This window comes from Strix uralensis, chromosome 4 (genome assembly GCF_047716275.1).
Source record: "Strix uralensis isolate ZFMK-TIS-50842 chromosome 4, bStrUra1, whole genome shotgun sequence".
Lineage (NCBI taxonomy): Eukaryota > Metazoa > Chordata > Aves > Strigiformes > Strigidae > Strix > Strix uralensis.
In genome coordinates, this window is record NC_133975.1 from 49,101,884 (window position 1) to 49,113,585 (window position 11,702).

Consider the following 11,702-nt stretch of genomic DNA (forward strand, 5'->3'; position numbering starts at 1 on the left):
AACTATTACTGAGGAGAAACAGAGCAGAACTCTTTTGGGAAACCCCCTCTCCTTCGTAGGAATTCTGCTAAAGGAGTGAGGGAATTGTTCAGTTTTCATGTTTGTGGTTTCTGTCTTCAGAAGGAAAGTTGTGTGAGTGCTAGCTGTACTCCATACACCATGCATTCATCACTGGGAGTTACTGGATATAATCCAAACCAGTTTGCGGAGCAGGGTCCGATGTTCAGAACTTCCTCCTTCTGAGAGAATGGTAAACAAGTTGGTGCATTTATTCTGGCCCCATTACTATGGCATGAATTTCCTAATTTTCAGTTAACAGGTCCATAGAGGTGTAGCAAATGCCCCTGTGGTAGGTTATGCACATACAGTTTGTAACGTGTAATGTTGCCTTATAGCAATGGCATTCATCTAGGGAGTGAGGGATTTGAGTTTTGACCTCCCTGACATCCCCTACTAGACTGAGGAGGGTGCAGAGCTCAATTTTTGGACTTACGGACAAGCATTTGAACTGCTAGACTGTTGTAGAAGTCACGTTGCCCAACAGTGTTTTAAAACAAAGCTGTTTTAGCAACTATGGACAACTATGGGCTACTGGGATGATTAAAGGAATTATAAAGGAAGTATAAAATAGAATAGAACAGACTGTTTCAGTTGGAAGGGACCTACAGTGATCATCTAGTCCAACTGCCTGACCAATTCAGGGCTGACCAAAGGTTAAACATGTTAAGGGCATTGTCCAAATGCCTCTTAAACACTGACAGTCTTGGGGTGTGGACCACCTCTCTAAGAAGCCTGTTCCAGTACTTGACCACCCTCTCGGTAAAGAAATGCTTCCTAATGTCAAGTCTTAAACCTCCCATGGTGAGGCTCTGAACCATTCCCATGCATCCTGTCACTGGATACCAGGGAGAAGAGCTCAGCAGCTCCCTCTCCACTTCCCCTCCTCAGGAAGCTGTAGAGAACAATTATGTCCTCCTCAGCCTCCTCTTCTCCAAACTAGACAAGTCCAAAGTTCTTAGCCGCTCCTCACAGGACATGCCTTCTAGCCCTTTCACCAGCTTTGTTACCCTCCTCTGGACCTTCACATCCTTCTTAAATTGTGAGGCCTAGAACTGCACACAGTACTCGAGGTGAGGCTGCACCAATACTGAATACAGTGGAATAATCACCTCTTCTGCCTGGCTGGTTATGCTGTGTTTGATGCACCCCAGGATGGGGTTCACCCTCTTGGCTGCCTGGGTGCACTGCTGACTCATACTGAGCCTGCTGTCAACCAGCGCCCCCAGATCCCTAAAAAATGTGGAATGCTTCATGAATTTGTGTAATCCTTGCGCCATGCCAATCTTCTCTGTGTCGTTCCAATTTTAGTATGTGTGTTGCCAAAGCGAGCATAATGTCATACAAGGCTTTCAAGGGTAGGCTGCTAAAAGGGTTTTTCCCTGACTTTATCAGCCCTAAGGCTGTGGGGCTTGGGCTAAGGCTCAGCACATGTAATGGCTTGGAGTTAGGGTTAGGGATGGGAGAGACAAAGCCTGTAGCTCCAGGTGAAGTTAGGCTGCAATAAGGCTGCCACAGGAAAGATGAGGCTGCTAAAGGAGTGCTTTCCTTGTGTGGGGCTAGGCTTGGGCTGAGGCCCAAGAGAGCCTAGAGCATGGATCATTCATCCTGGAAAATGGAAGGCTTAGGGAGGATCTTACCAATGTGTGTAAATACTAGTGGGGCGAGTAAAGAAGACAGAGCCAGACTCCTCTGTGTAGTGTCCAGTGACAGGACAAGAGGCAGTGGGCACAGACTGAAATACAGGAAATTCTGTTTAAATATCAGGAAGAACTTTTTTTTTTAAAAAAAAAAAAAAACTTTAACAGTGACTGATTACTGGCACAGGTTGCCCTGAGAGGTTGTGGAGTCTCCATCACTGGAGATGAGAAGACTCAACTACATACAGTTGTGGGCACCCTGCTCTAGATGACCCTGCTCTGAGCAAGGGTTGGACAAGATGATCTCTGGAGGTGCCTGCCAGCCTCAGCCATTTTGCAATCCTGTGAACTGAGCTGTTTGCTTGACTTGGCACTTTTTGTGTGTGGTGGCACAAATGAAGCACCACAGAAGACTTGAATTCAATAATGTTTCATTTATAAATCTCAAACAGATTTAGTCAAGAAATAAGTCTAAACATTTGGCTTAGTAAAGAAATTTCAACCTCTGAGCATGTGCAGGCGCAGCAGTTTAGTCCCTTAGATAACTATGGGACATACTGTAGGCACCTGTAAAACTTTCACGTGCGTGAGTTGCCAGGATTCGTGTAAATTGCCTACTTAGTCATAAGTCTAAACTCTGAAAAAATGCTCTATTAATTCTCAAGTGATTTTTAGACCTTGCCTTAAGTTTTCTTCATATGTGTCTGATTTTGGAGAATAGTTTAGGCAAGTACTTGTTTGTGCAAGTGCGAGGAATTTTTTTTGTAGGTCAGAGCAGAAATACAGGCAGGGTTATTAACTGATGCAAAACAGCGTAGCTCTGTTGACTATGTTAACATAAACAGCTGAGCTTCTCTCACCACAGTCCTGATGTTTTGATGTGTTGCTTGGACAGTAAGATACACTGCTGCTTTTTGGACAATGATATGTGTAATTCCCTATTCATCATCCTGTAATTTTTACCCTTTTATTGTCCTTTCAAGTGTTTTTGTATTTATATTTTTCATATATAGTTTCATATATGAAACTGTCGAGCCAGTCAATGGCTCAATGTCCAAGTAGAGAGCAGTGACGAGTGTTGTTCCTCAGGGGTCGGTGTTGGGACCAGTGCTGTGTAATATCTTTGTTGACAACATGGAGAGTGGGATTGAGGGCACCCTCAGCAAATTTGCTGATGATACCAAGCTGTGTCATGCTGGAGGGAAGGGGTGCCATCCAGAGGGACCTGGACAGGCTGAAGAGGTGGGGCCGTGCAAACCTCATGAAGTTCAACAAGGCCCAGTGCAAGGTCCTGCACATGGGTCAGGGCAATCCCAAGCACAAATACAGGCTGGGCAATGAGTGGATTGAGAACAGCCCTGCAGAGAAGGGCTTGGGGGTATCAGTGGATGGAAAACAATATGAGGCAGCAATGTGCACTCACAGCCCTGAAAGCCAACCACATCCTGGGCTGCATGAAAAGAAGCATGACAAGCGAGTCAAGGGAGGTGATTCTCCCACTCTACTCCACTCTCGTGACACCCCACCTGGAGTGTAGTGTCCAGCTCTGGGGCCCCCAGCCTAAGAAGGACTGGACCTGCTTGAGCGGGTCCAGAGGAGGCCACAAGGTTGATGAGGGGGCTGGAGCACCTCCCCTGTGAGGACAGGCTGAGAGAGTTGGGGTTGTTCAGCATGGAGAAGAAAAGGTTCCGGGGAGACCTTATTGCAGCTTTCCAGTACTTAAAGGGGGCCTACAGGAAAGATGGGGAAGGACTCTTTATCAGGGAGTATAGGGATAGGACAAGGGGTAATGGTTTTAAACTGAGAGAGGGTAGATTTAGATTAGATATAAGGAAGAAATTCATTACTCTAAGGACGAGACAGTGGAACAGGTTGCCCAGATAAGCTGTGGCTGCCCCTTCCCTGTGAGTGGGCAAGGCCAGGTTGAACGGGGCTTTGAGCAACCTGGTCTAGTGGAAGGTGTCCCTGCCCATGGCAGGGGGGTTGGAACTAAACGAACTTTAAGATCCCTTCCAACCCAAACCATTCTGTGATTCTATGAGATATATATATATATATATATGGCTATTATGTACATATATGTACATATAATACCTCTGTTAAAATTACTTAAACTAACACTTGAAGTTATGACAACAGTAGCTGCTGCATCATACCGTTCATTTGAAATTGGATTTATAAGGTAGAAGGAGACTTCGGTCAGAAAAGTACTGTGTCTGAACTTCAAATAACAGAAGCTCTTCAGGGAAAGGATTTTCTAGATTATATGAAAATAAAATAAAGCATTCTGAAAAACTAAATGCTCTGGTGCTGGAATATTCAGGGTACATGTGTTGTTTTTTTAATGGTCAGTCATATACTCCAGATGGGGACTGCAGACTGTATTTCATGTATGAAAATTAAGGTGTTTCTGAAAGCAGGGAGAAAAGCCAGTTTTAGTTGCAGTCCACTGTAGTTATTCCTTCCATTAGTTTACTATTGAAAAAAGAGATTCAGTGATTCTCTGAACTCATTGTCATAATGAACTAGAACTAGATGGATTTTACTACTGTTTAAAGTTTACTATGAATTTTGGCTGTATTGTATGCTTCGTTTTCTATATCTCAGCTTTTTAAGGTTTTGTCCCAGAAGAAAACTGGCAGGTGAAACTTTTTCCAAAGCTGGGAACTGTGTGTGTTTTTTACAAATAAGATCAAATGAAGGAAAATGTATTTTTTATATTCAAAATCTTTTATTAAGCTGTATCAAAACTGCAATTTTGCTTTATACATCAGGTGACCTTGCCAGAGCTCATTTCCATGGGTGCCACTGTTCTGACAGTCTCTGCTGTGGATAGGGATTCGGAGTGTAATGGAATGATTTCCTACAAAATCCTCTCTTCCTCTGAGGGATTTTCCATTGATCACAAGAATGGTGAGTTTGTAAGCATGGTTTATTATTTCAGCTTTTTCAGTGTAAACTGAAGAGTCCTATTGCACTTCCTCACCTGTTGCCAGTGATCACTTGAGTTCTGGAAATCTTTGGTGGCCAAAGTCCACCATATGTTTTGACTAAATCTGCCATTATCACTGAAGAACTGATCACATCAAAGACTGGAGTTCTCAGTTTGTCCCTGAACCGTACACAAGGCAGCTAGTTACAACATCCTTTAAGTGCTATTCCTCTGATGTGATTTGATAGAAAAGTTGCTGTACATTTTGCATTCATTCATAACATTTCAGCTCATGTATTAGATTTCATTCAAATTAAGTTGATACTATTTTTCAGTATAAGTTGAACCTATCATAATGGAGCTTCTCTACAGCTTGAGCAGTGTGTTTTTTTAAGATTGCTTCTTCAGAGAGCTTGTTATCCTGTAATCCTAAATGGAATTTAAACATTTTCTAAATTGAGAACACTCTCTCCAAAGTACATAATTTTCTTCAATAGTTAAGAAATTTACTGATATAAATTTTCTGACCTAATGTTGTAACACTCTGTGAGGTGGAAAACTACGTGTGTGTCTATGTTTGTATGCATACGTACATATGTTTTTGGGGAATATTAGGTTCAGAGATTACTAGATACTGCAAAAAGGATGTGCAACTGTTGTTCAGTGAGAAAGTTCTTATTGCTTATTTGCTGTTCCCAGGTGTTTACATGAGGTGAATTTTTGAATACAATGTTTGTTAGGTGATGGTATCTACAAATACTGAATATACAAATGTCTTACCCAGTTAAAGCTGTTTTCTTTTTAAGCCATTTGTTATTCTGTATTCACCAACCTATGTTGGGCTAGAGGCTGTTTTCAACTGTGATCAGAACATTGTCACACAGCGTTGTCTCTGTGATGCTTGGCTATACGCCGTGACAAGTGAAGCAGAAGTACATGGCTTATGAACATAGAGTCATTGAATGGTTTGGGTTGGAAGGGACCTTTCAAGATCATCTAGTCCAACCCCCATGTTTAAATAAGCAATTTGAGTGAAACGTGTTTACATAAATTATTGCAAACCTATCTAAATAACAAACAAGCCCATAATGCTATTACTGCATTGCAAGCAAAACAGGAGAACTAAGAACCTCCAGTAATGAACTCTCACAGCATAGCCACCTCTTATAAGGAGCCTACATTGCTTTAGCTTTGTTTTGCCTTTTATTTTATGCTGTTTGCATGTTCAGCCTGCTACTAGGAAGAGAAGGTTTTGCTGGTCTAAATGCTGTATGTCTATTTGGCACTGCATCATTGTGGGTAGGACTTGGCTTCACAGCATTAGCTATGATTTCGTAGAACCATAGAATAATTTGGGTTGAAAGGGACCTTTAAAGGTCATCTAGTCCAACCCCCCTGCAATGAGCAGAGGACATCTTCAACTAGATCAGGTTGCTCAGAGCCCTGTCCAACCTGACCTTGAATGTTTCCAGGGATGGGGCATCTACCACCTCCCTGGACAACCTGTTCCAGTGTTTCACTACCCTCATTGTAAAAAATTTCTTCCTTATATCTAGTCTGGATCCTACCCTCTTTTAACTTAAAACCCTTACCCCTTGTCCTATCACAACAGGCCTTACCAAAGAGTCTGTCTCCATCTTTCTTATAAGTCCCCTTTAAGTATTAAAAGGCTGCAATAAGGTCTTCCTGGAGCCTTCTCTTCTCCAGGCCAAACAACCCCAACTCTCTCAGCCTGTCCTCACAGGAGAGATGTTCTATCCCTCTGATCATTTTTGTGGCCCTCCTCTGGACCTGCTCCAACAGGTCCATGTCCTTCTTATGTTGGGGGCCCCAGAGCTGGACACAGCACTCCAGGTTGGGGTCCCACGAGAGCAGAGTAGCAGGGCAGAATCACCTCCCTTGACCTGCTGGTCACGCATTCTTTTGATGCAGCCCCGGAGGCGGTTGGCTTTCTGGGCTGTGAGTGCACATTATCGGGTCACGTCCAGTTTTTCAATCACCAGTACCCCTGATCATCCTCTACAGAGCTGCTCTCAATACCTTCATCACCCAGCCTGTATTAATACCTGGAGTTGCCCCAACCCATGTGCAGGACCTTGCACTTGACCTTGTTGAACCGCATGAGGTTCGCATGGGCCCACTTCTTGGGTTTGTCCAGGTCCCTCTTGATGGCATCCCTTCCCTCCAGCATGTCGACCACACCACAGAGCTTGGTGTCATCAGCAAACTTGCTGAGGGTGCACTTGATCCCACTGTCTATGTCACTGATGATGATATTAAACAGTACTGGTCCCAATTCGGACCCCTGAGGGACACCACTCATCACTGATCTCCATCCAGACTTTGAGCTGTTGACCCACTACTCCGTGGATGCAAGAGTTACTTTGGGGTGTGCAGCAATTATAGTTGAGTCATTTTCAAATGTGACTGTAGATTCAGCTTTTAGAATCACATGTACTTGCCTTAGTGAGTGTGAAGTGTGGGCTTTTGTTAATTCTGTTTTATTTTCAGGTTCAGTGTTCGCTACGGGACCAGTGACACAGCTGGAAAAGATTTCCATTATTCAGCTTCTGATAGAAGCCACGGATGGTGGCAGTCCCACTCTGAGTGCAGTTACCTCTGTAGAGGTGCATGTAGAAGATGTAAATAACTATGCCCCTCAGTTCACAAGGGTTCTGTACAATCTCAGCGTGAGCGAGGATGCCTCAGTTGGAGAAAGTGTCCTCATGTTTTCAGCCATCGACTATGATTGGACACATGAAAACACATATGTTGAATACTCTATTATTGATGGCAATGCTGAGAATTTATTCTCCGTGGAAACAAGTGTTATGGAGTCAGAAACATCCTACAAACTTGTTGGGAGTCTTGTTTTGAGCAATGCTCTCGACAGGGAAAGAGCTGCTTCTCACCATTTAGTCCTTCTTGCCTCTGATCGTGGAACACCCTCCTTGAATTCAACTGCTACTGTGCTAATAACTGTGCTAGATGTTAATGATAAACCTCCAGTATTTAGCAGCCTGGACTACCATATTCATGTCAAAGAAAGCATCCCTGTAGGTAGTCACATCACTGAAGTTTCAGCAAATGACTGTGATGCAGGCACTAACGCAGAGATCAGTTATGCTATCATCTCTGGAAATGACAGGGGACATTTTCGCTTGGATGGGAAAACGGGATCAGTGGATTTGATGAAAACACTGGATTATGAGGATACCATGAAATTCACTTTGATTGTCCAAGCCACAGATGGAGGAGCTGATGTAAAAAATGTGGCTTTTTCTGTTGTTCTTGTTAGCATCTTAGATGACAATGATTATGCTCCACTGTTTTTGTTTCCCAGCTTGAGCTGCATTGTCAGTGAAAATCTGCCTACCTTTTCTTTTGTGTGCGCTGTTAATGCACTGGATTTTGATAAAGGCTCCTATGGACACCTTACCTACTCCATCCAGTCTTCGTGTTTGGCTCATCGTGAAGCTCCTAGAGACCATGACATGTTCTTTATTGATCCATTGACAGGAGATATTCATACAAAGCAAATGTTTGACTATGAAAGTCAGAATAGGTACTGTCTCATAATCCAAGCAAAAGACAAAGGTGACTCACTGGCTACCATTACAGTTCAGGTAGATATTGAGGGGAGAGATGAATTTGACCCAGTGTTTACACAAGATCAGTATTTCTTTAATCTCCCTGAGAAAAATGAAGCAGGCCAGTTGCTTGGCAGAGTAACAGCATCTGACAGCGATGGTGGACTGGATGGAGTTGTTCATTACTCCCTGCTAAAAACTTCTCCATTCTTTTCTGTGAATCAAACCAGTGGTAATATTTATTTGACTCAGACTGTTCACAGAAATAAAAATGGCAGCAAAAGGAATGATGACACCCTGGAACTGTTGGTAAGAGCTCATAGCCCCAAAATTGAGTCAAAGTTCACAGTATGCACTGTTTTGGTAAATGTTTCCAGTTCTCCTGAGAGTTATCCCATAGTGTCAGCATACAGTCTGACAATTAGTGTTTCAGTCTCCTTGATAGTGTTCCTACTGCTTGCAGTCAGTCTTACTGCACTTATTCTGAGACATAAGTGGAAAGATTTGGTGAACTCTTGTGTAAAAAAAGAAGCAGTATCCTCCTCAGCTAGTGATGTGAATTCAGCCAGGGAAGATAAGGACTGCCAGAAAATCCAGAGTACTGAGACCAGTATGCTTCCCATGGGTGCCATAGCAGAATGGCTGAGCTTAGCAAGAATCAAAGAGGGGAAGGATGATGGTGTCCCCTGCAGGCATTCAGACTCCAGTGGCCACAGTTCTGCTGAAGGAGAAACTGCAGAGGATGAGGAAATCAAAAGGATCAATGAACATCCTTGCAGAAAGAGTGCTGGCTCAGCACTGAGCGAGCATGGCTCACGGGTGCCAGATTCGGGGATCCCAAGAGACTCTGATCAACTCTCCTGCCAGTCTGGAGAAACAGATGTCGTGACTACCATGCAAAACATGGAGAGCATGCAGGCCATTAAAGGAGAAGGCAGAGGAGAAGCCTGTGACACAGGCTACGCACATCAAATGTTGTCTCAAACACTTAAGAAAATTGGAATGAAAGAGAAAGACATAATGGCAGAACTCACAAGAGAATATGTCTTGATGTCAGATAGGCAGGACTCTGGGTATGATTCTCTTGCAACTTTTGGCGCCTCTGATGAGGACCTCAGAGGTGGTTATAACTGGGATTATGTGCTCAGCTGGGAACCCAGATTTCAACCTCTTGCCTCAGTGTTTAATGATATTGCAAAACTGAAAGATGAAAACATACACATTTATAGCTTCCCTAAGGAGAAATCTCTTGTTTTCCCTCCTCCTTTGATAACATCAGTAGCTCAGCCTGGCATAAGGACAGTGCCACCACGAATGCCAAATATAATGTCAGGGCAAGCACTTAAAAAATACCCTCGTTCTCCCCTTATCCATAATATTGGATACCCTTCACCAACCATGACCCCCAGTTTTTCTCCTTCTCTCTCTTTACTTACCATGCAGACGCCTACTGCTTCTCCAGTAATGCCTGGTGGGAAAATGATAGGAACATGTCTTATTGATCCAAGCCATGAACTTGCAACAGAGGAAGAAATTCAGGTCTAGGTTATTAATTGACAGTACTTTATGGTAAAAAATATGGCTTAAAATATATTTTGTTATTGTTTAACAAGCAAAATATGCCTGTCAGAGTTATATCACCATTATTCTTTCTGTTTTCATGAGCTGAAAAAGTTAAAATATAAAATAGCCACAAACTTTATAGCTATCCATCTTGTTCCTCCAGTGGCCCCCACTGTGAGGCCATGAGGTGTCTCCTCTTTCAGTTCCCAACAGCTGTGGTTTCCTATGTAAATCACACAGCCAGGTGCCTGATAACCAGCTTGACCAATTTTACTGTTTTTCTCATAAAACATGTCAATAACAAATAAATGTTAGTAATTCTTTACTGTGGGAAACTCTATTAGCATGCTGGTGGGTTCTGAACCACTTCTGTGGTTTTATTAGAAGAGGGTAATAGAGGGATGTGTAAGTTTGGCAGAATTGGGTGTGGGCAAAGAATAAAGCAGGGATTCCTAGTGAGCTCTTTCTCGAGTGTTTGCCCAGACTTCCCACATCTCAGCCCCTGGGTCCCAACAACCTGTTGGGCCTGGTGAGGTTTCGTCAACTGCCATAGTTCCCTGGCAGGCTTTGTTAGCTATCTTTGTACTGTGGAATCCCACTTAGCAGTTTCTGTGCACCTTTCATTTATCTCCTGGTGTAAAGCCAGTGAGCCATGATTATCTGAATAATAATGGATCACCCTTGGAAAACAGAATAACCAGTGGTAAGATAAAAGCAACCATCTTCTCCGTTACTAGATCTAAAATAGATACCTGTTGTCTTTCTGACCTATTACAGAAGCTGTTTTGTCCCCAGGTAGCTGTAGGAACAAACAGTGTTACAGTTCTGAAGGGCTTGTATGCCTCCATCCTGGTCTTTGGTCCTGTGCTGGGCGTATCTCTGCAAAACCAGATAATCTGGCCTTGTTTGCTGTATGTATCGACATATGGCATTTTGTATATGTATGTATATCCAGGTACATACACATGCCTATACTGCTGTGTATGCTTGTATATTGTATCAGATCAATAAAATACACAGAAAATACATCTAGAGTAACTCTGGTTTCTCTTCAGTGTATATTTAAAAGTCTTTTGCGTCACATGTATTAAAACTGGGCTATAGGGAAGGGTCTAGTTGGTGCCCAGGAATCTGTTACAAGTTGGATGTGTAGAGAGGGATATATTGTACAGATCATAACAGGTGGAGGAAAAGTATACAATGCGGTTAGACTGGGCGATCTTGTAGGATCAGCATCATGTGTGCACTGGCTTTTGTTGTTTCCTCTGTCATGCATGTAAAGATTTGCAGCCTGTGGACTCATAACCTGTCTTTGAATAAGATCCTCTTTCTAAGGCTACACCTGCACTGTACTATCATGCAGGAGAATCTATGCTGCTATGCAAGAGTGCTTCTTTTAAAGCTGCCATTTGTTCTTTGTACTGCCATGAAGTATGAAATGAGACATAGCTTAGGAATTCATTGGGATAGACAAATGTTACTAAGAAAGGAGACAGGATGATAAGTTTTATAGTCAGACAAAAACCTGTGCCAGGAAGAGGAAAGCAAAGAGGAGTAGTTATTCTCAGTTCATATCTGAACGTGGAGTATCAGTTTAAGGCCATTATTTCAGAATGAATATTATTCTCCACCTCTTAACATTATGCTATCTATAGCATGTTTGGTTTTGACTTATATGTATTAACTTGTAAAGTAATTTCTAATAGAATGACAGGTGTTCTTTGTGGCGTTCAGTTCTGTGCAGTTCTCTAGCTTCAGGAGGAACACATGGCACACAGAACTACCTTTTCTATACTGTCTAATCTGGTTTTAGTTTCAGGTTGTAATGGTCAAGTGCCAGCTATTGTCGGGAGGAGCAATAAGCCCATGCTGTCCTGATAGACGTTATCTTTCCAGTAGGTGATTGGTGGAAGAATAAAT

At 42.8% G+C, this 11,702-nt stretch overlaps 1 protein-coding gene and 1 pseudogene across 1 annotated transcript in view; one reads left to right on the forward strand and one right to left on the reverse strand.

Annotated features, from left to right (window-relative positions):
- Window positions 1–10,808, forward strand: part of DCHS2 (dachsous cadherin-related 2) — a 122,674-nt gene extending 111,866 nt beyond the window's left edge. Inside the window, exons 19-20 of the mRNA XM_074864938.1 lie at window positions 4,472–4,610; window positions 7,141–10,808. Of these exons, the coding sequence (XP_074721039.1) occupies window positions 4,472–4,610; window positions 7,141–9,764 (2,763 nt within the window). The 3' untranslated portion in view covers window positions 9,765–10,808. The remainder of the gene's footprint in view (window positions 1–4,471; window positions 4,611–7,140) is intronic.
- LOC141943643 (U6 spliceosomal RNA) lies at window positions 1,294–1,392 on the reverse strand (annotated as a pseudogene).
- Window positions 10,809–11,702: the final 894 nt, after the last annotated feature.